Source organism: Schistocerca americana, chromosome 4 (genome assembly GCF_021461395.2).
Source record: "Schistocerca americana isolate TAMUIC-IGC-003095 chromosome 4, iqSchAmer2.1, whole genome shotgun sequence".
Taxonomy (NCBI): Eukaryota; Metazoa; Arthropoda; class Insecta; order Orthoptera; family Acrididae; genus Schistocerca; species Schistocerca americana.
In genome coordinates, this window is record NC_060122.1 from 585,287,920 (window position 1) to 585,309,627 (window position 21,708).

At 44.7% G+C, this 21,708-nt stretch overlaps 1 protein-coding gene across 1 annotated transcript in view; it reads right to left on the reverse strand.

The window, feature by feature from the left end:
- LOC124613627 overlaps positions 1 to 21,708 on the reverse strand; it is a 76,598-nt gene that overhangs the window by 13,760 nt on the left and 41,130 nt on the right. Inside the window, exon 3 of the mRNA XM_047142341.1 lies at positions 6,718 to 6,895. Coding sequence (XP_046998297.1) covers positions 6,718 to 6,895 — 178 coding nt within the window. The remainder of the gene's footprint in view (positions 1 to 6,717; positions 6,896 to 21,708) is intronic.

Genomic DNA, 21,708 nt, shown 5'->3' on the forward strand with positions numbered 1-21,708 from the left:
GTGTACTGACGGACGTTGGGGAAGAGTTGGAATGTCGGATTCGTTCCAGACCCCAATACCGAGAACACTGACCTGTCTCGCTTCGGCACTTGAGGAAGAATGGACTCCCAATCCTCGACAGACATTCATACACCTCATTGAAAGTGTCCCCAGCAGAGTTAGACCTGTCGTAAAGACGAAGAATGGCTACAACCCACATAAATGTGCACTAATAGATGTCCGCATTCTTGTGATCAGATAATATATTCTACATCTGTACTTCGCAGGCCACGTTCTGATGTGCGGCGGATGATACGTTGTGTAGCACTGTTCCAGTCGCAAATGGTTCTCAGGAAGAGTGATTGTTGATTTAGTCATCTAGTTTTTGATAATGCTACCACCTAACAACTTCCAACGAACTTTACAGATAATTTCAAATCCCTACGAAACCTTTTCTTGCTGACATATCTCCCAAAATTACAAAGTAAAAAATTTTACCGATTACAACATTTTCACTGTTCATGCAGTAAAACTGACGCATCAGACATGACGGTTTAATTAATTACTGCTTTATTACTAACTCTATTCGTAACACATTTGCGGACAGTATTCACATAATCCACTGAACATACTTGCAAAATTATGTAATTGTACGGCACGTACTTCAGGAGATATGGAGTAATAAATGTTGACATGTGTGGAAAACTATCTTTTGCTTAAAACTGACTACAAATTATCCAGAGTATTGTTAATGATAAGAGCACTTCGCAATTCAAACATTTTCAAAGCTTGGTCGTTCTTATGTGCTTAACGTCACCTATTTAAGACAGTAACTCTTTTGTAGTCAGGCATTTGACGCTGTTTCGTAAATGGGGTTTCTCTAAAGAATAGGGGGTGGGAGTTTTAAGGGCTGCAGCTCTAAACCGATTATAGCTAGCTTTGATGTCATTATCTTTAAGGCACACAGAAAAATAAAGAAACTGAGCCGCGTGCGCTTTCGATAGGCAGTCAACGGCGCAATGTAACTTCCCTGCCAGTTGCCAAGCAACGCTCTGCTCAGTGTACCAGTGCGCTGGTGCGTTGTTTTATCTTCTCTCTGGCGCTGCTCGGCTCAGTTGCTGCTCAGCACGGACCAGAGGAAGGCCATCGAGCAGCTGTGAATGGTAGTTATGTTCATCTTGAAAACTGTGAGCACCTGCCTGAAACGGTCGTACTTTGAGTGGAGGTCTGCGTTGCCAAATTTAGTTGGCTGGAAAATACGGCACTCAAATTGCAAGACAGCCGTGCTTCGCCACTGCTGTTTGTCCCTGTGAAAACACAGGCTGAATGGAGCAATTGCATTGCGCTTGTGTGCGATTGTGGTGTTTGCCCCTTTGAATTCTAGATAATTAATAAAGACTGCGAGTTGTGTCTGACACATGCGTTTAGCTTATAGACAAGATCAATAACCTTGCCTTAGCTAAGGCCACTGAAGTATTATGCTTCTAATTGTATTTATACACCCATTTTTATCAAATTTCTAAGAGTGCAAGTTATACTTTATTATGAGTTTTATCGTTTGGTGGTATAAACATTCTGTATTGATTGGCGCTCGATTCCGTTGTGTAATTTGGAGTATTGCTGGCGCTGGCTTGGGTAAAATATTCCGTTACTGGGAGCCATCTGGGCCTTTTGGTTCTAATTTATTGATACATTCTTCATTGTTTCTCATTTTTAAGTTCAAAATGGTTCAAATGGCTCTGAGCACTATGAGACTCAACTGCTGAGGTCATTAGTCCCCTGGAACTTAGAACTAGTTAAACCTAACTAACCTAAGGACATCACAAACATCCATGCCCGAGGCAGGATTCGAACCTGCGCCGTAGCGGTCTTGCGGTTCCAGACTGCAGCGCCTTTAACCGCACGGCCACTTCGGCCGGCCTCATTTTTAAGTCGAAAGTTGATTGGAAAATCAGTCGTAAAGTGAACTGTCATTGTTCACTAATGGATATCAGTTGGGCGCCATGCCTTGAAATTTTCTTGTACAACAAGTTAATTATTCGTGCCCAGACGCGTTACTGTAACCAGTGGGGTCTCTTCTCTTGATCTGCACTTGTACATATTTGTACTATTGTCCACTGTTTTTATAATGTTTTGTAATTATGGCTCACTGCTTGACCTGAGCCGATGACCGAACCTTCTCTTCCATTAGTATGTAATTTGGCTAATGAATACTCTTTTTTTCTGTTTTAGTATATATCTGTGTGTCCAATACAGTTGGGAGCTGAGACACTCGGGAGCTTGAGGCTAACTGATATAATATTGTACAAGTTAAATCCCTATTGATTGTACACGTTGAAGCTCCAATGTGCCAAACAATAAATGATTTATACAGTAATTGCCCTGATTCGTTTTTATGAATAAATGTATTTTCTGGTACAGATGCTCGTTACACAGCACCTTAGCGCTACCAGCTATTTCAGAAACTAATTACTCATTTATTACCATTCCTTATTATCTCAAAATGCTCAGTTTAGGATCCTCTGCCATCTGTCTGGTTTTGAATCCACATGAGCACGAGTCATAAATATTTAACTGCCATCTCCGAAAAGCAAAGTTCCTTAACAAGTTCTTTTTTGTTTCCAGGTACATTTATGCAGTCCTGGTACACACTGAATTCCCGTGTCACAGTACCATAGAACGTCAATAGAGTGTTGTGCGATAATCCGTTTTCGGCGGTAGCGTAAACCTAGACGATTTCTTTATCCGTCAGAAATGTGCCCTCACACAGCTGTAACCTTTCTTCTGCTGCAAACAAATTGTCGTACGATACTCCATACTATCAATGGACTGTGCCATTTTATTTTGGCCCTATGGTGGCCTGCAACAGTACTGTACCGAGAGGATTCCAATTTATACAATGACTGCAAACTTATGTCTGTAAACAAACAAAAAAATTACTTACATGTCTTTACATTCTCGAGATGGTAATTAAAACTTTATGAGTAACAATCGCGTATTACCGTACGTTCACTGCTTGACTGAAAAAGTGAAGCACCCAGAAGATATCGTCGGACGTCAATGTAATTTCATACATGCACATAGCATTGATGGGAACGTACGTAAATGAATAGAGTCGCTATTCTCTATGAGAGACAGAACGACCAGGAGAGTGCATTAGTATTGTTAGCATTTAGTGTTATTGCCAGACCTTGGGTGTGTAAGGGGACTTGAGAAGCATCATATGTTGAGTGATCAATGAAAGGACGGGGAGGTGCCACATGCTCGTATGCTGTGAACGTCTGACAGAGATGGACACGTCAGTGTGGGTCTCCGTTTGACCATCAGATCGAATTATGCAATGTCTAGATTTATGGGGCATTCAGATGTGGCAGCAGCCCAATGTTGGCATTTTGTGAGTGAATTCCTAAGGGACCAAACTGCTGAGGTCATCGGTCCCTAGACTTACATACTACTTAAACTAACTAATGCTAAGAACAACACACACACACATGCCTGGGAGAGGACTCTAACGTCCTGCTGGAGGGGCCCCGCAATCGGTGAAATAGCGCCTCGAACCACGCGGCGACTCCACTCGGCCCAATGTTGGCATTCATGGGGACATGAGGGCATGCATACTCGTCGTCAAGGTTCCATTCAACCACATCTGACAATCACAAGGGAGGATAGTCAGATTGTGCACCAAGCACATCGTAACCACTTCATAACTGAACCTGTCAGTAACAGGTAATGGACTCCCTGAAAGTTTCTCTGTCATGCCACGCCATGGTTCTGAAACTAGCAGCAGTCGGAGTAGGGAGTTACTGCCCTATGTGAAGTCTGCCAAGAGGACAACACAAATGGCTGCTGATGAACGGCATCCCATTATATTCAGCTACGGATCACGGTTTCTAGTATGATAACAGAAGAAAAATAAATTAAGTGTATTTCAATTTATCCAATTTTAATCTGATAATTTTATATATATATATATATATACTAGAATGTCGTGTTCCCAGTTTGCCACAACTTTGCCACAGGAAACACGAAAGCGGTGGAAGACGTCCGTCTTCTGGTCGGCTCCTGATCGTTGTCAGAATGAGGCTAGTTTTTGATTACGCAAACAAAGAACAACCCGGATTTCTTTACGTAATTGGTATGAATTTTATAATTACCTAAGGGACCCTTAATAATGAACAATACACAAATTGCATTTGCAAATGAAATCATTAATAAATGGGGCAGCTGTGAGTTGTATAGAGAGAAGGAGCGCCCTTCTGTCTACGACCAGGATGCCGCAGTATTCTCTGCTGTAGTAAAGGCTGTTTGACATTTATAAAAATAATATGACATGGAGGTAAAAAAATAAAGAAAAAGTATAGTATAAGAAATCTGGTAAAAACTAAATATATTCAAATAATTCTCACAAGCAATTAGGGCTTATTTATAAACAGCATAACTTACATAAGTAATTTTCTGACTGAATGGTGCGATCAGGTTTCAGCCTGTCCTGTGCTAACTTCTTGGTTCACGTTTTTGTCACAAATTACAGTCATTACTTTTCTCCTTCCTTCGAGACAATTATTTATTAATCAATAACTGTTGTCTGCACGCTGGCAAGACCGCTCACTTTTATGACTTAAGGGCGACCTTCTTTACGCTTTCACATTACAAGCAGAAGTACGATAAAATCTGAAGATCTACAAAGGCTTTTTACCGTCATATTTTTTATTTAAGTTGAAGCGGAACGCACAGTTCAGCTTCTGTAAAATGTTTCTTTGACTGCACAATCGATATATTAGCGTTCGCGTTAGATGCGCATCTTTACAGTTACGTGATTATGTACAACAAATGTCTTTCAAAGAATAGGTCTCATCTCATAAGTTGAACATTTAATACACAGCTAGGTGAATGCCTTTCCAAGGGTACTCACAGCTTTCATAGGACGGGAAGCCCAATAATATTACAGGTTCTGTACTACCGTAGATGACCATTGCAGCAAGTATGGCGGAGACCTACGTTTTGTTTTGTTTTGTTTTACGGCGCAAAAACAACTAGGGTCATACGCACCCATGTCAAAACTGTAGAACATGAAGACAAATAGTGGAGCTAGAAACGACTAAACGTCAATCCCAATCGATGGAAGAGAAGACAGCTAAAAGCAGGGACGTGGAGAAACGAAGATCCAGAGCTAAAAATTAAATTGCCTTCGCCATATTGCTTCGACCGATAGAAACTAAAACGCAGTCAACAGCCCGCGCGTCGTTCGCTAAAACACAAACGAGAACGTAAGCGGTTAAAAAAAGGGCATTCCGACAGGAAATGCCGGACTACCAAAAGTTGAGTGCAATGTGTACAAAGTTGTGGGGGATCACCACCTAACAAATGGCGATGGCTAGCAAGACAGAGCCCAATACGCAAGGTAGTCGGCGAGAGGGCCAAGAGGAGGTCGTCCAAGCCCCTGGGAGAGGCTTAATATTCCGGAGGTTGTCTGATGACGGAAGGATAAGTGGTGATGCCAAAGCGACACCACCTGCTGACAGACAGCAACACAGATATCATCGAAGGGAATATAGGCACCCGCGGGCTGAGGACTAGGACTGCAGCCTTGGCAGCAACGTCAGCGGCCTCGTTTCCCGTCAGGGCGACGTGACCAGGAACCACATAAACATCCTTCAAGAGTGAGGAAGTGACAGATTTCCTGGAATCGTTGCACAAGGGAAGGACGGTGTACAGCACACAGAGGCTTCGAAGGGCACTCAGAGGCTGAGCAGATGACACAAGTGAAAAGCCTGTGTCGCCGGATGTACTGCATCGCCTGATACAGGGCGAAGAGCTCTGCTGTAAATATTGAGCAGTGTTTTGGAAGCCGATACCGAAAAACGTCGTTGCGAATGACGGAGGCACACCCGACGCCACGGTCAGTGTATACACAGGTGCTATCGCGAAGTTCCATATGAAGGTCGTCAAACTGAAGGCCATAGAGCGAGGCTGGAGTAGTGTCCTTAGGAAGCGAATGAAGACCAAGTTGAACAAGGGCCGCCGCACGAAGCCAAGGTGGTGAAGGGTTCACACCCACCGGCACCTGGCTAGAGGCCTTATTCTTCCCATGTTTTGTAGAGGCAGAGAAGTGGCGTCACGGTGTGAGGACCGACTGGGTGTGACCTCAGGTAATGGCTGCTACTGATCAAGTGAGCTCTGACGGCAGAACGGCATGGCGAGGACATCCTGCATCTTGATGTGTTACCTCCCATGCGACAGTACCGTGGTGTTATTTTTCAACTGCGCAGTGCTCGTCCGCACATGACACTTGTTGCTAAAAACTGTCCTCCTGATACTGAGATACCCCCCCCCCCCCTGGCCTGTAAGATACCCAATTCAGTGCCCAATAGACCATGTCTAGGACCAGCTCGAACCTCAGTTCTATCCTAGAGACAGTATCGAGGATATCAAGTTAAAACAGTTGTGGACCAGCTTGCCGTAGGAGTGGATACAACGGCAACGCAAAGGAGTCAGTGCACACATCCAGTCCAGAGAGGTCATACTGATAAGTCGGCTCATACTGTCAAGTTATTTCTAAGTTTGTCTCGACATTGCAATCACTGAACATCACATACCCACTCAAGCTATGAAGTTAAATTTCCTCATCCCTTTATGCGTGCTTCATATTTTTTGTCAGGTACTGCATTTATACTGGTATCGATTGTTATTGCCTAACGTAGCATTGCACAGTGCCGGTAGCTGCAGTGACACGCTCACCTTGAGCATGAAGTCTGTGACGTTGAGGTCGCGCAGGTGGTAGGCGAGTGGGCCGGCGGCGCGCACGAACGGCGCCAGCCGCTTGAAGAAGGGGAACTGTTGCAGCGACAGCGCCGCCAGCGCCGCCTCCACGCGCGCCGTGCTCGCCTCCTCCGCCAGGCCTCTTTCCTCCAACCACCTGCACAGGAGGCTGGCTGCCCACCTGCTGCTAGTAGACAGCGAAACGCCATGTGATCCAGGACAACCTCAGCCGCCTATCGCTACCTGAATCTTTCTGTAGTTTGATACGTTCTCAATGGTGGTTAAATGATCTGTGACTTTGGAACACTTGCGTATAGTCTGGGAACTTGAAGGCAGAAGCCTAGCCACGATGGTTTGATACCATAAAAAAGACACCTGCAGCAATGTGCTGGCACAGCATTTTGCCGTGGCATCTGGTATGCACCGCCGCTGCCTCCCATTCAGTGCCTGGCTAGTTATCAAAAGCATGAACATTTTGACATCGTAAGAAACCTCTTTGGCATGTATAAATACTGGCCGTCAGACCAGGCGCATTATCAAATAACCGAGCCATTTAGACAGCAACCGACATATTGTCGGTTTCTACTTTGAGGTCGCAACCTCTCTACCGTCATCCTGACAAGACTGCCTGCCAAGGGGTCTAGACACCATCAGATGGGACGAGGGTCCTACTGCGGGCCTCCTGACCACTGTGTCACTGGGTATCTGCCAGCTCTAGACGTCACCAGCTAGCTACCGGACTGGGGTTCCAACCCTAGACCAACATCTCTGTGGTTGGAGCTCACCTCACGTAGCACTGCTGGGGGCGTCTACCACGCAAGTTCGCTCTGTGCTCGGGTTATGCTGGGGACAGCAGCGCAACACAACTCCTTGCCGCCAAGGTCCGTGAGCTCGAATCCTGACCATGCCCATGGAACACGGACGCCGTGGTGCAGCGTCAGGTTGTTCGTCTTGCTAAGCTACCCTACCCCACCGACATCTTATAGTCCTTGCCAAACTATCGAAAAAATACTCCCCATTTGGGAAAGGCAGCCGGCCGCGGTAGCCGAGCGGTACTAGGCGCTTCAGTCTGGAACCGCGTGACTGCTACGGTCGCAGGTTCGATTCCTGCCTCGGGCATGGATGTGTGTCATGTCCTTAGGTTAGTTAGGTTTAAGTAGTTCTAGGGGACTGATGACCTCAGATGTTAAGTCCCATAGTGCTCAGAGCCATTTGGGAAAGGCAAAAGCCATCCGACAACTTAAAAACGGCTCTTCCAACAGTCTGTAGCAGTCACTGCACACGAGGCCGCGACAAAAATGTGAGTTCGATTAATTTGACAAAATGTTAGTCCGGAACCACGCGGCTGCTACGGTCGCAGGTTTGAATCCTGCCTCGGGCATGGATGTGTGTGATGTCCTTAGGTTAAATAGGTTTACGTAGTTCTAAGTTGAACCATTTGAATAAAATGTTACAAACTCCGTCAGGTGAACGAACTGGCGGCATCCTACTGCTGGAATATTAAAGATGTTGCCTGATTACCTAACTGTCGCTTCCTTTCCTACCCTCAGATTAACAATTTATTACGTTAAGAGAATTTTTCCTGTCACCATGAACATGGCAGCGTCACGCTTCTCGTCGCACTACAGATACTTCTACTGAAACGTTCTGTATGAGTGTAATAGGACAGATGGAATGGTTAAAGACAAGAAACAGTTAACGTAAATTTTAAAGTAATTCATATTCTACAACGGAAATGAAATTTGAGGCAGCCTTTAGATTATGGGAGCCACTAATCCACAATGCTGAATTATCCACAGAACTAACCCTTTCAGACACAAGAGATTATCTAAACAGAAAAGTTTCAAAAAGAAGGAGAACTTCGCTTACCGTAGCCCGTAGCATCTTAACGCGGAATGACAAGATTCCAGCAGACAAAGTAACTGCCATACTTGTATAGAATACGAAGGTAATTAATCGAATTTGAAATGTACTCACGAGAAAATTGAGAGATAATGGAATTTATTGACTAGCCACCAGGGTCCTAGAGATTCGTTGTAAGGTACAACGTAGACGGTAGTACATACTGGCTTGGCGACTGCATGTACTCCTACATTGACAGCAACTCATAGCGTCGACCACACACATACGTGCCCTCAACTCTGGCGTCGTCAATGCTGCATTTTCATGATGTGACTGAATTAATAGCAAGCCTGGACTCAGCTAGTCTTACTTCAAGGTAACGAACATCGCAGCATGCGCCAATGTACATGTTAACAAAGAACTACTGAGCAACTGCTTCATGAAAAACGAATGAGACATGTCTGAGTATTGAATGAGGTGGAGTGTGGTGTCTCCGCCCATTTTATAGCCTAGCCTTATGTTTCCACAGCTAAAAACATTACATTTCGGACATTATGGAGAGGCTCCATTGCCCGCAGCTCGTGGTCGTGCGGTAGCGTTCTCGCTTCCCACGCCCGGGTTCCCGGGTTCGATTCCCGGCGGGGTCAGGGGTTTTCTCTGCCTCGTGATGGCTGGGTGTTGTGTGATGTCCTTAGGTTCGTTAGGTTTAAGTAGTTCTAAGCTCTAGGGGACTGATGACCATAGATGTTAAGTCCCATAGTGCTCAGAGCCATTTGAACCATTTTTTTTTTTTTGAGAGGCTCCATTGTTCTAATCCTGTTACACTACTGGCCATTAAAATTGCTACACCAAGAAGAAATGCAGATGATAAACGGGTATTCATTGGACAAATATGCTAGAACTGACATGTGATTACATTTTCACGCAATTTGGGTGCATAGATCCTGAGAAATCAGTACCCAGAACAACTACCTCTGGCCGTAATAACGGCATTGAGTCAAACAGAGCTTGGATGGCATGTACAGGTGTAGCTGCCCATGCAGCTTCAACACGATACCACAGTTCATCAAGAGTAGTGACTGGCGTATTGCGACGAGCCAGGTGCTCGGCCACCATTGGCTAGACGTTTACAATTGGTGAGAGATCTGAAGAATGTGCTGGCCAGGGCAGCAGTCTAACATTTTCTGTATCCAGAAAGGCCCGTACAGGGTCTCAAACATGCGGTCGTGCATTATCCTGCTGAAATGTATGGTTTCGCAGGGATCGAATGAAGGGTAGAGCCACGGGTCGTAACACATCTGAAATGTAGCGTCCACTGTTCAAAGTGCCGTCAATGCGAACAAGATGTGACCGAGACGTGTAACCAGTGGCACCCCATGCCATTACGCCGGATGATACGCCAGTATGGCGATGACGAATACGTGCTTCCAATGTGCGTTCACCGCGATGTCGCCAAACTCGGATGCGACCATCATGATGCTGTAAACAGAACCTGGATTCATCCGAAAAAATGACGTTTTGCCACTCGTGCACCCAGGTTCGTCGTTGAGTACACCACCGCAGGCGCTCCTGTCTGTGATGCAGCGTCAAGGGTAACCGCAGCCATTGTCTCCGAGCTGATAGTCCATGCTGCTTCAAACGTCGTCGAACTGTTCGTGCAGATGGTTGTTGTCTTACAAACGTCCCCATCTGTTGACCCAGGGATCGAGACGTGGCTGCACGATACGTTACAGCCATGAGGATAAGATGCCTGTCATCTCGACTGCTATTGATACGAGGCCGTTAGGATCCAGCACGGCGTTGCGTATTACCCTCCTGAACCCACCGATGACATATTCTGCTAACAGTCATTGGATCTCGACCAGCGCGAGCAGCAATGTTGCGATACGATAAACCGCAATCGCGATAGGCTACAATCCGACATTTATCAAAGTCTGAAACGCGATGGTACGCATTTCCCCTTCTTACACAAGGCATCACAACAACGTTTCACCAGGCAACGCCGGTCAACTGCTATTTGTGTATGAGAAATCGGCTGGTAACTTTCCTCGTGTCAGCACGTTGTAGGTGTCGCCACCGGCGCCAACCTTGTGTGAATGCTCTGAAAAGGTAATGATTTGCATATCACAGCATCTTCTTCCTGTCGGCTAAATTTCTCGTCTATAGCACGTCATCTTCGTGATGCAACAATTTAAGTGGCCAGTAGTGTATATCTTTATGGCGAATTAGGATTCGCTGTTTTCGAGTATAAAACATATGTAGCGCTAGGGTCATTCTGCAATTTGTCTATTGCGGTAGTAAGAACAAAAGAAAGTTGGCTGTTGTAGAAGTACACCTTCAGATAATCATTACGAAGTAAAGTTTATACACTGCACTCTATGTGCCCGTAGTTTTAGTTATTTGTATGTAAACGATATGGATGTTGCTCATTGGATTTCATTGCTATACTGGAATACTGGCAATCCTTTGTAAGTAAATAGCATATAAAATTTGGATGGGGTGTATATGCCATGGAGGATTGTAGTTTTTATTAAAATTTATTAGTGGCATTAGGCAGTATCAAACAGCAACACTCTACTAAAAATTAGAACTGAGTGGCGTACTGTAGACTTTCTCTTGATGGAAATCTAAGTTGCACATCTGATCCCATTGTTCAATCGGAATAGTTGCTATTCTTCAAATTGCATTTCAAAATCACGAGGGTGTGTAAATGCTGTAGAAGACTGCCGTCTCTGGTGAGACATTTGTTAATGGTAGGGGAGGCAGTACCACACAGAAATATTCTGCTAAAGAAAGGACACTAACAGTTGCAGGACACTTTACTAAAAACGGGGGCTGACAGGTGTCAAGTAGATGGTCTTTGTTAGCACAGACTCGAACACAGGCGACATGGGTATTATTCGTAACTGCTATATTAAGGATGCCGAAACACACGTTTCCTCAATCCACGAACTTGTTAAAATGATATACCATGCATCGAATTCTACACTCCTGGAAATGGAAAAAAGAACACATTGACACCGGTGTGTCAGACCCACCATACTTGCTCCAGACACTGCGAGAGGGCTGTACAAGCAATGATCACACGCACGGCACAGCGGACACACCAGGAACCGCGGTGTTGGCCGTCGAATGGCGCTAGCTGCGCAGTATTTGTGCACCGCCGCCGTCAGTGTCAGCCAGTTTGCCGTGGCATACGGAGCTCCATCGCAGTCTTTAACACTGGTAGCATGCCGCGACAGCGTGGACGTGAACCGTATGTGCAGTTGACGGACTTTGAGCGAGGGCGTATAGTGGGCATGCGGGAGGCCGGGTGGACGTACCGCCGAATTGCTCAACGCGTGGGGCGTGAGGTCTCCACAGTACATCGATGTTGTCGCCAGTGGTCGGCGGAAGGTGCACGTGCCCGTCGACCTGGGACCGGACCGCAGCGACGCACGGATGCACGCCATGACCGTAGGATCCTACGCAGTGCCGTAGGGGACCGCACCGCCACTTCCCAGCAAATTAGGGACACTGTTGCTCCTGGGGTATCGGCGAGGACCATTCGCAACCGTCTCCATGAAGCTGGGCTACGATCCCGCACACCGTTAGGCCGTCTTCCTCTCACGCCCCAACATCGTGCAGCCCGCCTCCAGTGGTATCGTGACAGGCGTGAATGGAGGGACGAATGGAGACGTGTCGTCTTCAGCGATGAGAGTCGCTTCTGCCTTGGTGCCAATGATGGTCGTATGCGTGTTTGGCGCCGTGCAGGTGAGCGCCACAATCAGGACTGCATACGACCGAGGCACACAGGGCCAACACCCGGCATCATGGTGTGGGAAGCGATCTCCTACACTGGCCGTACACCACTGGTGATCGTCGAGGGGACACTGAATAGTGCACGGTACATCCAAACCGTCATCGAACCCATCGTTGTACCATTCCTAGACCGGCAAGGGAACTTGCTGTTCCAACAGGACAATGCACGTCCGCATGTATCCCGTGCCACCCAACGTGCTCTAGAAGGTGTAAGTCAACTACCCTGGCCAGCAAGATCTCCGGATCTGTCCCCCATTGAGCATGTTTGGGACTGGATGAAGTGTCGTCTCACGCGGTCTGCACGTCCAGCACGAACGCTGGTCCAACTGAGGCGCCAGATGGAAATGGCATGGCAAGCCATTCCACAGGACTACATCCAGCATCTCTACGATCGTCTCCATGGGAGAATAGCAGCCTGCATTGCTGCGAAAGGTGGATATACACTGTACTAGTGCCGACATTGTGCATGCTCTGTTGCCTGTGTCTATGTGCCTGTGGTTCTGTCAGTGTGATCATGTGATGTATCTGACCCCAGGAATGTGTCAATAAAGTTTCCCCTTCCTGGGACAATGAATTCACGGTGTTCTTATTTCAATTTCCAGGAGTGTATATTGAGACTCACATTCTGGAGGACGATAACTGAAATCTGCATATGGCCATCTAGCTTTAGGCCCTCTGTGATTTCCTTAAATCACTCCAGGTAGATGCCAGGACAGTTCCTTTGAAAGGGTACGGTCGATTTCCTTCCACACCCTAGAAACAATCTGAGCTTGATGACATGTTGAAACCTAAACTCCTTTCTTTTAAAAGACAGTTGTGTATAAAGTGCTATTGGGAAATATTTTGTAACTCATTAATGAGACTTCCAGGACTGAAGCTGAATTATCATAATAAGCTCACTAAAGATTTGCTTGTAATTTTAATGAAATATTCTGAACAGTTCGTGCGTATTAATTGACAGTGAGTTGGAACATTTAAGTTTTCGATTGCAAGAAGGTTATTTTACACGTGAGTTACAATGTCCCTCACCGTTTACTTTGTGGGAAAACTGCTACTTTTTGCCCTAGCCTCTACTACAACAATGAAGAGTGTTCAAATTCTCGATGCCTCTCTAGCTGAGTGCTACTGAAACTGTGGCTTGGCTCAAATGGCTCTGAGCACTATGGGATTCAACTGCTGAGGTTATTAGTCCCCTAGAACTTAAAACTAGTTAAACCTAACTAACCTAAGGACATCACAAACATCCATGCCCGAGGCAGGATTCGAACCTGCGACCGTAGCTGTCTTGCGGTTCCAGACTGCAGCGCCTTTAACCGCACGGCCACTTCGGCCGGCTACTGAAACTGTGGCTGTGATTCAAATTCCACTGGAGAAGTATGTTTAAAGTATAAATAAGTGACGGAGTCCCACGATACCCCTCAGTTCGGATTGCAGTGCTGTGGGCAAGGAAGTAGCTTTTCATAATGGTCAGATGACTGGTGGAGTTCGCCAATCTTCACTTATTATTAATTGTTAGTTCTTAGGTGCTTCTCTGTCGCTTTTTTCCACTATGTTTGAATGGCGGAGCTGGAAGAATGGAAACACTGATTTTTCAGTACAGAATATTGGTATTTACAAAAGGTAATCTTCACAGTAACAGCATAATAGACAGCCAAAATGCTATCAACAAGAAGCTGGTGAGTGTAGATGTAAATCTGCGGATATGGGACACTGCGGTGGGTGGAGGAATAAGTGGGCGTGAACCATGGTGTGGTGTAAAGTAACACTTGTTTATCAAATTTGCAACGATGTCACAGTTTGCTTCGAAAGAAATTAAGTTGTTGGCAGAAAGATACAAGCATAGACGTTTTGCTGTGATTAACTGGCATATAATGGGTTGGAGTTGTGCTTGGGGTGTGGTGTTTCTCATGCTGCTCACCTATTGTTGAGCAATTCTTTCGCAGGCAAAATTTAAGTCTGGGCTATATAATTTGACGTTGTGGTAACTTGGCGTTATGAATCATCAGCGTATGCATAGTCTCTGCATATTATTCTAAAACCATCCGCCCATCTGTGCCGTCGCACTACAGCTCTGTCATATGAGTATTACGGTAGCCCAAACGTGTCGTTCATAAGAAAACAACAAGCTCTAAATTAATAACACTCCGTGAAGGTGCTGCGTAAAATCTCTGCACCACGCTCAGCTTAATGAAAATGTTTCTTCCTCTCTTAAGTGTACTTAACGTTGGAAAGCTCCTTAATAAAGGCACTTTTCACTTTTATCGACAAACCAGCAGCAGAGAATACATTGTAATCATAACGAGTACATGTACAGATTGAATGTCAGTTTTGCTTAAGCAAGATTTATTTTAGACATTACTGTCAGCGTTTTGTGTTCCTTGTTGTACGTTCCGATAACAACTGCTTATTCTTTCATGTCAGGCGAAGCTGGAATACCGTCACTGGTTTCATATTCAAAGCCTTTTCGACCTGCATCTTCTGTCACTGCATTTGGTTTCTGGACAGTAGCCTTTCGTTAGTTAGAACTTAAAGTTGTTCACAGCTGACGAAGTGTCCCTGTGGATATTCATGTTTTGCAATCAGTGCTCTGTTGTTTGGGGCTGGAACCTATGACAGTGATTTGAAGAAAAATATTCCCTAAGTCTATACAATGAAGATGTGTTGCCTACTCAAGATGTTCACAGTACAACCACTCGAGATACTCGAAAAATATGAACCGCGTCTGATGAATGAGTGTTTGAGTTTTAAGGATGCTGAAGACAAAGAAACACAAATAATTGCGACAGTTGTCGACTTATGATGGTTCAAAATGGTTCAAATGGCTCTGAGCACTATGGGACTTAATATCTGTGGTCATCAGTCCCCTAGAACTTAGAACTATTTAAATATAAGTAACCTAAGGACATCACACACATCCATGCCCAAGGCAGGATTCGAACCTACGACCGTAGCGGTCGCTCGGTTCCAGACTGTAGCGCCTAGAACCGCACGGCCACACCGGCTGGCGCTTATGATGTTTAGTATGCAGTTGATGCAATGTGAGTATTATTAGTAAAGATGTTCTAGGCCTTAAATCTAGTTACAGGAATGCTAATAACATCCATTGGGATTTACTTTGGGCATTTCCGTCCTCAGCAGCTGCATCTTAGACACCTAAGCTGTAGTTACTTCCAAGCCCGCTGAGTGAACATTCTGTTGCTATTCTTCTTACTGGTAGTGTAACTGAATCTTGACAACAACATAGAATATGCTTGACAACTTTGTATCGACGGATTATTTTCTGGATGGCACAGAATCATCGTGCTAAATTAGCTTGATTTTTTGTGGCACTTCCATGGAATACTTTGAGTTATTTTCACTGAACATGTGATATCAGGTCCTCAATGTATGGTTTAGAGACAGAAAGTTGTTCTGTGTGGAATTATGAACTAACCTTATCTTCCACGTTGCGATTTATCTGTTGCAGCCACCACTCGGCTATCAGGGCAGATTCTACTCTTTGCTGACTCTGAGAAAACACATTTCCCTATTAAGTGAAGGCTGAGTTCGCTCATGATTCCAGATTTTTAGCCTTTCTATGACAGAGCTACAAGGAGTCAGATCGAAAATCATTAAGGAAATCTTAAGACAATTTCTCCATCAAAAGTGTCCCGATACTTCCAGTACTACGTAGTGTAAGGACGAAAAACTTACGATACGGTACAGTTGATACTGACCGTTTCCGCTTTTAGTGACACAATTTCTGGTTTTTGTGAATACACAATTTTATTTTCCATACTATTTTGGTATGACACAGGGCAGCAAATAAACACAGACCGCTTGGGAGTACAAAGTGAATAATATCGTACTAATTCATGTCGATATAAGCACGCTCGTTTTACAGATGAAATGAAGTCCCATGCTTCTTTACAGAGCGTAGGGGAACGATGCGGGAGACCCGCACCGGTTTACTAGGCAAGGTCCTACTGGAGGTGGTTTGCCTTTCACCGACCGTGATGGGGATAAATGATGATGATGGTGAAGACGACAGAACAACACCCAGTCATCTCGAGGCGGGAAAAATCACTAACCCCACCGGGAATCGAACCCGGGACCTCGTGCTCGGGAAGCGAGAACGCTACCGCGAGACCACGAGCAGCGGACCGTTATACAGTTACTTTATGTTTTACTGAAACAGACTTTTGTTGTAAGGTTATCATGGTTGTATTTCATTTGTATTAGTACAGTGGTTATTTTAATAGCGTTTTCATTAGTTTGTTGAACACATGTTCTTTCACGTTAACTATAACTATCTGACAACGCTGACATAGTTTACAGAATCCACGCCTGTAGATTGGTTCAAATGGATCTGAGCACTATGGGACTTAACTGATGAGGTCATCGGTCTCCTAGAACTCAGAAATACTTAAACCTAACTAACCTAAGGACATCACACACATACATGCCCGAGGCAGGATGCGAACCTGCGACCGTAGCGGTCGCGCGGTTCCAGACTGTAACTCCTAGAACCGCTCGGCCACTCCGGCCGGCCACGCCTGTAGAAGTGGCAGCTAAGCGACTATTCATGTTGGTATGTAGAATCTATGGGTCTGGCGATGTACCATTTGCCTTTCGAAAAAACATCGCTTACATAATTCCGACAATTTGCAAGAGCCGACAAGTGCGAGAATTATCGCACAAACAGCTCAACAGCTCATACATCCAGATTGCTTACAAGAATAATATACAGAAGAATGGAAAAAAAATCAAGAAACGTTCATTGAGTTTGTCAACCTGGAAACAGCGTTCGGCAATGTAAAATGGAGCAAGATGTTAGAAATTCTGAGAAAATTAGGGGTAAGCTGTAGGGAGAGACGGGTAATATACAATATGTACAAGAGCCAAGAGGGAATAACAAGAGTGGACGACCAAGATATAGCCTTTCACCTCTACTGTTAAAACTGTACATCGAAGAAGCAAAGAAGCAATAATATAAATAAAAGGAAGGTTCAGGAGTGGAATTAAAATTCAAGGTGAAAGAATATCAATGATCCGATTCGCTGATGACATTGCTATCCGGAGTGAAAGTTAAGAAGAACTACAAGATCTGCTGAACGGAATGAACAGTCTAATTAGTACAGAAAATAGGCTGCGTTTAAACCAAAGAGAGACGTAAGTAATGAAAAGTAGCAGAATGAGAACAGCGACATCGTGATTGCTGATCACAAAGCAGATGAAGTTAAGGAATTCTGCTACCTAGGTAGCATAATAACCCGTAACGGACAATGTAAGGACATGAAAAGTAGACTAGCACTGGCAAAAAAGCCATTCCTCGCCAAGAGAGTCTACTAGTGTCAAACTTTGGTTTTAATTTGAGGCAGAAATTTTTGCGAACCTTCTTTTGGAGCACAGCAGTGTATGGTAGTGAAATATGGACTATGGGAAAACTGGAACACAAGATAATCGAATCATTTAAGATATTTTGCTACAGAAGAATGCTGAAAATGAGGTGGACTGATAATGTGAGGAGTGAGGAATTTCTCCGGAGAATCGACTAGGAAAAGAAACATGGAGAACACTGACAAGAAAAAGGCACTGGATGGTGGCCTGTCTGTTAAGGTATCACGGAATAACTTCCATAACACTAGAGGAAGCTGTAGAGGGTAAAAAATGTAGAAGAAAACAGATATAGGAACACAACCCGCAAATAAATGAGGACGTAGATTGCAAGTGCTACTGAGAGGAAGAGGTTGGCTCGGAAGTGGAATTCATGGCGGGCCGCATCCAACCCGACAGAAGACGGATGACGCAAAAACACACCTATTGGTTGTGAGTTAAAGATGTCATCTAACCAGGTTTGAAATGCATTTTCGTCCGAATAGGATTTCTCGCTACGGTTGTATGATAAGCCGCGGGAAAGGTGAAGATCTCAGACCATCTTCAGGCTTTTCCCCACCATTATGGCTGCTGGTGACAGCAGGGTGAGCGAGATCCGTAGAAGTAAGGTTGCTAGTGATAACTTTACTTCTACGGATCTCGCTCCGTCTGCCGCCACCATAATGGTTGGGAAAAGCCTGAATATGGTCTGAGGAAAGGGCCGAAACCGGTTGCTGACAAATAAAAAATCTGGAAACGCGATCGAGGCTGTTTTTATTTTATTTTTAGCATAAAAATTTGTGTACTAACTTCGGCGCGTGTTCAAACAGGCAGACAGACACGACAGTTTTACAGATTTATTATTAGTATGGATTTCCCTTTGCTTAAAATAATTACGGAATCTGAAGAACAAACTTTTAGTACTGATTTGATAGCGTTGCTCAGCTAATCAGTCTACAGAGAGCTTGTGTGGGATTTTAATGACAATACGCATACCTCAAGAAAGCCAGTTTTCTCATCCAAGGGTACGTTTGCACTGAAGCTGTCCAATATCAAACGCCAAATTACTTTTAAAAACGATGGGATGAACAAACCATGTCGTAACCTGCATATTGTGATATAGGCTTGTACTGCAGTGCAAAAACTCTATTGAAATATGGCGATGGAATGACAGTCTTGTACTGGTGGTTTCTCGCAATGTAATCTTACAAACTCAACGATCCTTCTCAAGTGGAGCAATACACATTATGACGTTAGCAAAGTGTGTTTCTGGTCTTACTATACTCGTCTTAGTCACTTGCTCGTTCTCTAGGTGAGTGTTACAGTTCAGTGGCCGTACACTTAGTAGATAGGAATAAGATGAAAAGTAGAGGTTGGAGGCCTTGGCTAGATGGGAGCTTGTTTAGTGAACGAGGCGGACTAGGTGAGATCTAATAGAGAACAATGAATACCTCTTCTTCCAGCGGAAACTTGAAGTGTCGCGTTTTTCGTATGTCTTTCTCCTTTCTAACTTTTGATTGTTACCCTATTTTGTTTATGAAGATCCTATTTTGTTTATGGAGACTATTACCTGCGGGAGCTACTAGAAAGCAATTAGAGATGGTGTACTGCCGGTCTGAAGTGATTGTTTTCAATTTACTCTTCGGATCTGAGAGCCTTTGGAAGTTTGAGAAATTTTATTGTATGTGCGACAGCCGTACTTGTTTTTTTATCATTATTCAGGAACACATTTCGTCTTTGTAGCTTGAAGATGGTACAATATAGAGCGAAATCTATTGCTGAATATATACATCTACACATATTACTAAATTCGTGTTTTCTCTGTCTGCAAGTGACGGCTAATGTGAGTAACTACTGTAGATGTTTTGATACGGTTTTCCCTAGCAGACAGAGTGATTCTCGAGGATGGTTTGCGCATATAATTTATAGTAATAAAGAATATTTAATTCTTGTAGTGTTATTTGCTCGAAGTTTAACTGGTATCTGACGTGACATCTCGTGGCAATGGTGGGCGCGAAGGCGATACCTGGCGGGAAAAACATAAAGTAAAAAGCCGCCAGAGGGAAGTGCAGAGAGCGGCGAAACTTGACCTGTTTTCTAAAAGTCTCGAGTTCACTGACATACACAGCCGCAAAAAATAAATTAGTACACCCTTTAAAAGTTTCAAATTCACTCAAGATTTATTATTGCAACAGTGCTATGAGGTACATCAAATGCTTCCATTTACAGATCAGCGGCACAACTGATTCTGAGGTAGCAGGTATCGAGGCATGTCGAAACACCCATATTAGTATGTGGGTGTCGCCTTCTCGGGCGCTTATTTTGGAATCCAGTCGATCGTACCGATTGCGAATGCTCGACCTGTTCACGTAGTTATTGGGCGACGAGCCGAATGAGCCTTTCCTCGACCCATCATATCGCACAAGTGCACGGCTGGAGACAAGTGCAGGGACCATGCTGACCAGCGAAGTTCTCGCACGTCTTTCAGAACAGGTTGAGTTTCGTGGGCAGTCTGTGGTGGAGCATAGGCCTGTTGGAACAACACAGCAACTTCCCGTTGCAACAACGGCAGAAGGACGCGTCTAACAAAAAATGGTTCAAATGGCTCTGAGCACTATGGGACTTAACAGCTGTGGTCATCAGTCCCTAGAACTTAGAACTACTTAAACCTAACTAAGTACATCACACACATACATGCCAGAGGCAGGATTCGAACCTGCGACCGTAGCGGTCACGCGGTTCCAGACTGAAGCGTTTAGAACCGCACGGCCACACCGGCCGGCGGCGTCTAAAATTCTGCACGTACCGAACGCTGGTTAGCTTCCTCTGCAGAAACACCAAGAGTGAACGAGATTTGTGGCTTACGGCATCCCATGTTATAAGGCCTACGAGACAGCGCTCACCAGGTGTAAGTCACACGTTTGTGTGCAGGCAGAATCTGCTTTCATCGCTTGGGACAACGGAGCGGCATTCCATCTTCCAAGTGATCCTCTGACGGCACCAGTCGATTCGTACACATCGGTGCCGTGATGTGAGTGGAAGACGGCCTAGAGGTATGTTTGCCCGTAGTCCCTCTGCTAATAACCGGTTCGCAACAATTCGCATTGACACGTCTGCGCTCACAAGCCCTGTTACCTGTGCTATGGTAGCTGTACGATCTGCCACTGCTGCCCTTAGGATAGGACAATGTTAGAGGCCGTCTATGCTGCGTGGACGTCTAGAACGTCAACAACTGGTGTGAGAATGTTCACCTTAACACTGGTACCAGCATCACTGCACAACTGACGCAGCACGTGCAAATCGTGTGACAATTCTCCGAAAGGACCATCCCGCCACTAGCATCGTCCTTTCAAATCTGTTCAGTTGGCTGTAGGAAGAACGAGAGAAGGGTTCTAAAATGCATACATTACGAAGTCTGAGCACTTGTTCATCTTCGATACCATGAAACAGATCTCCTCCATTTTAAGGTCTTTGCTTTCCATATCTTGGGAGGAGGAAGCATTGACAAAAACAAGAAAAAATGTCTAGTGAACATGGGGTCTAAAATACATACTTTACGAGCTATGAGAACTTGTTATTTTCGCTAGTGTGAAACACATCTCTTCCACTGAATAAGTGCTCATAGCTGTAAAGTATGCACCTTAGGGCCCATGTTAATCAACAATCTTTTTCTTGTTTTGGTCCATACACTCCAAAATATGAAAAGCAGAGAGCTTCTTGCAGAAGAGATGTGTTTCATAGTATCGAAAACGATCAATTGCTCATTCCCTTAAGATATGAGCTTTAGAGCCATTGTTTACTTCTTTTGGTGTAAGGCACCTCCTCCTTATCTTTTTCTGAGTTTCTTGGGACACCCCATATATGCGAGGGCGCGGTGGAAAGTAATGCCACCGAATTTATTATGTGAAATTTCTTAAAGCTTTTTAAATAAAACAAACGTTAATAACATTGTAAATATTTAATTTTCATATT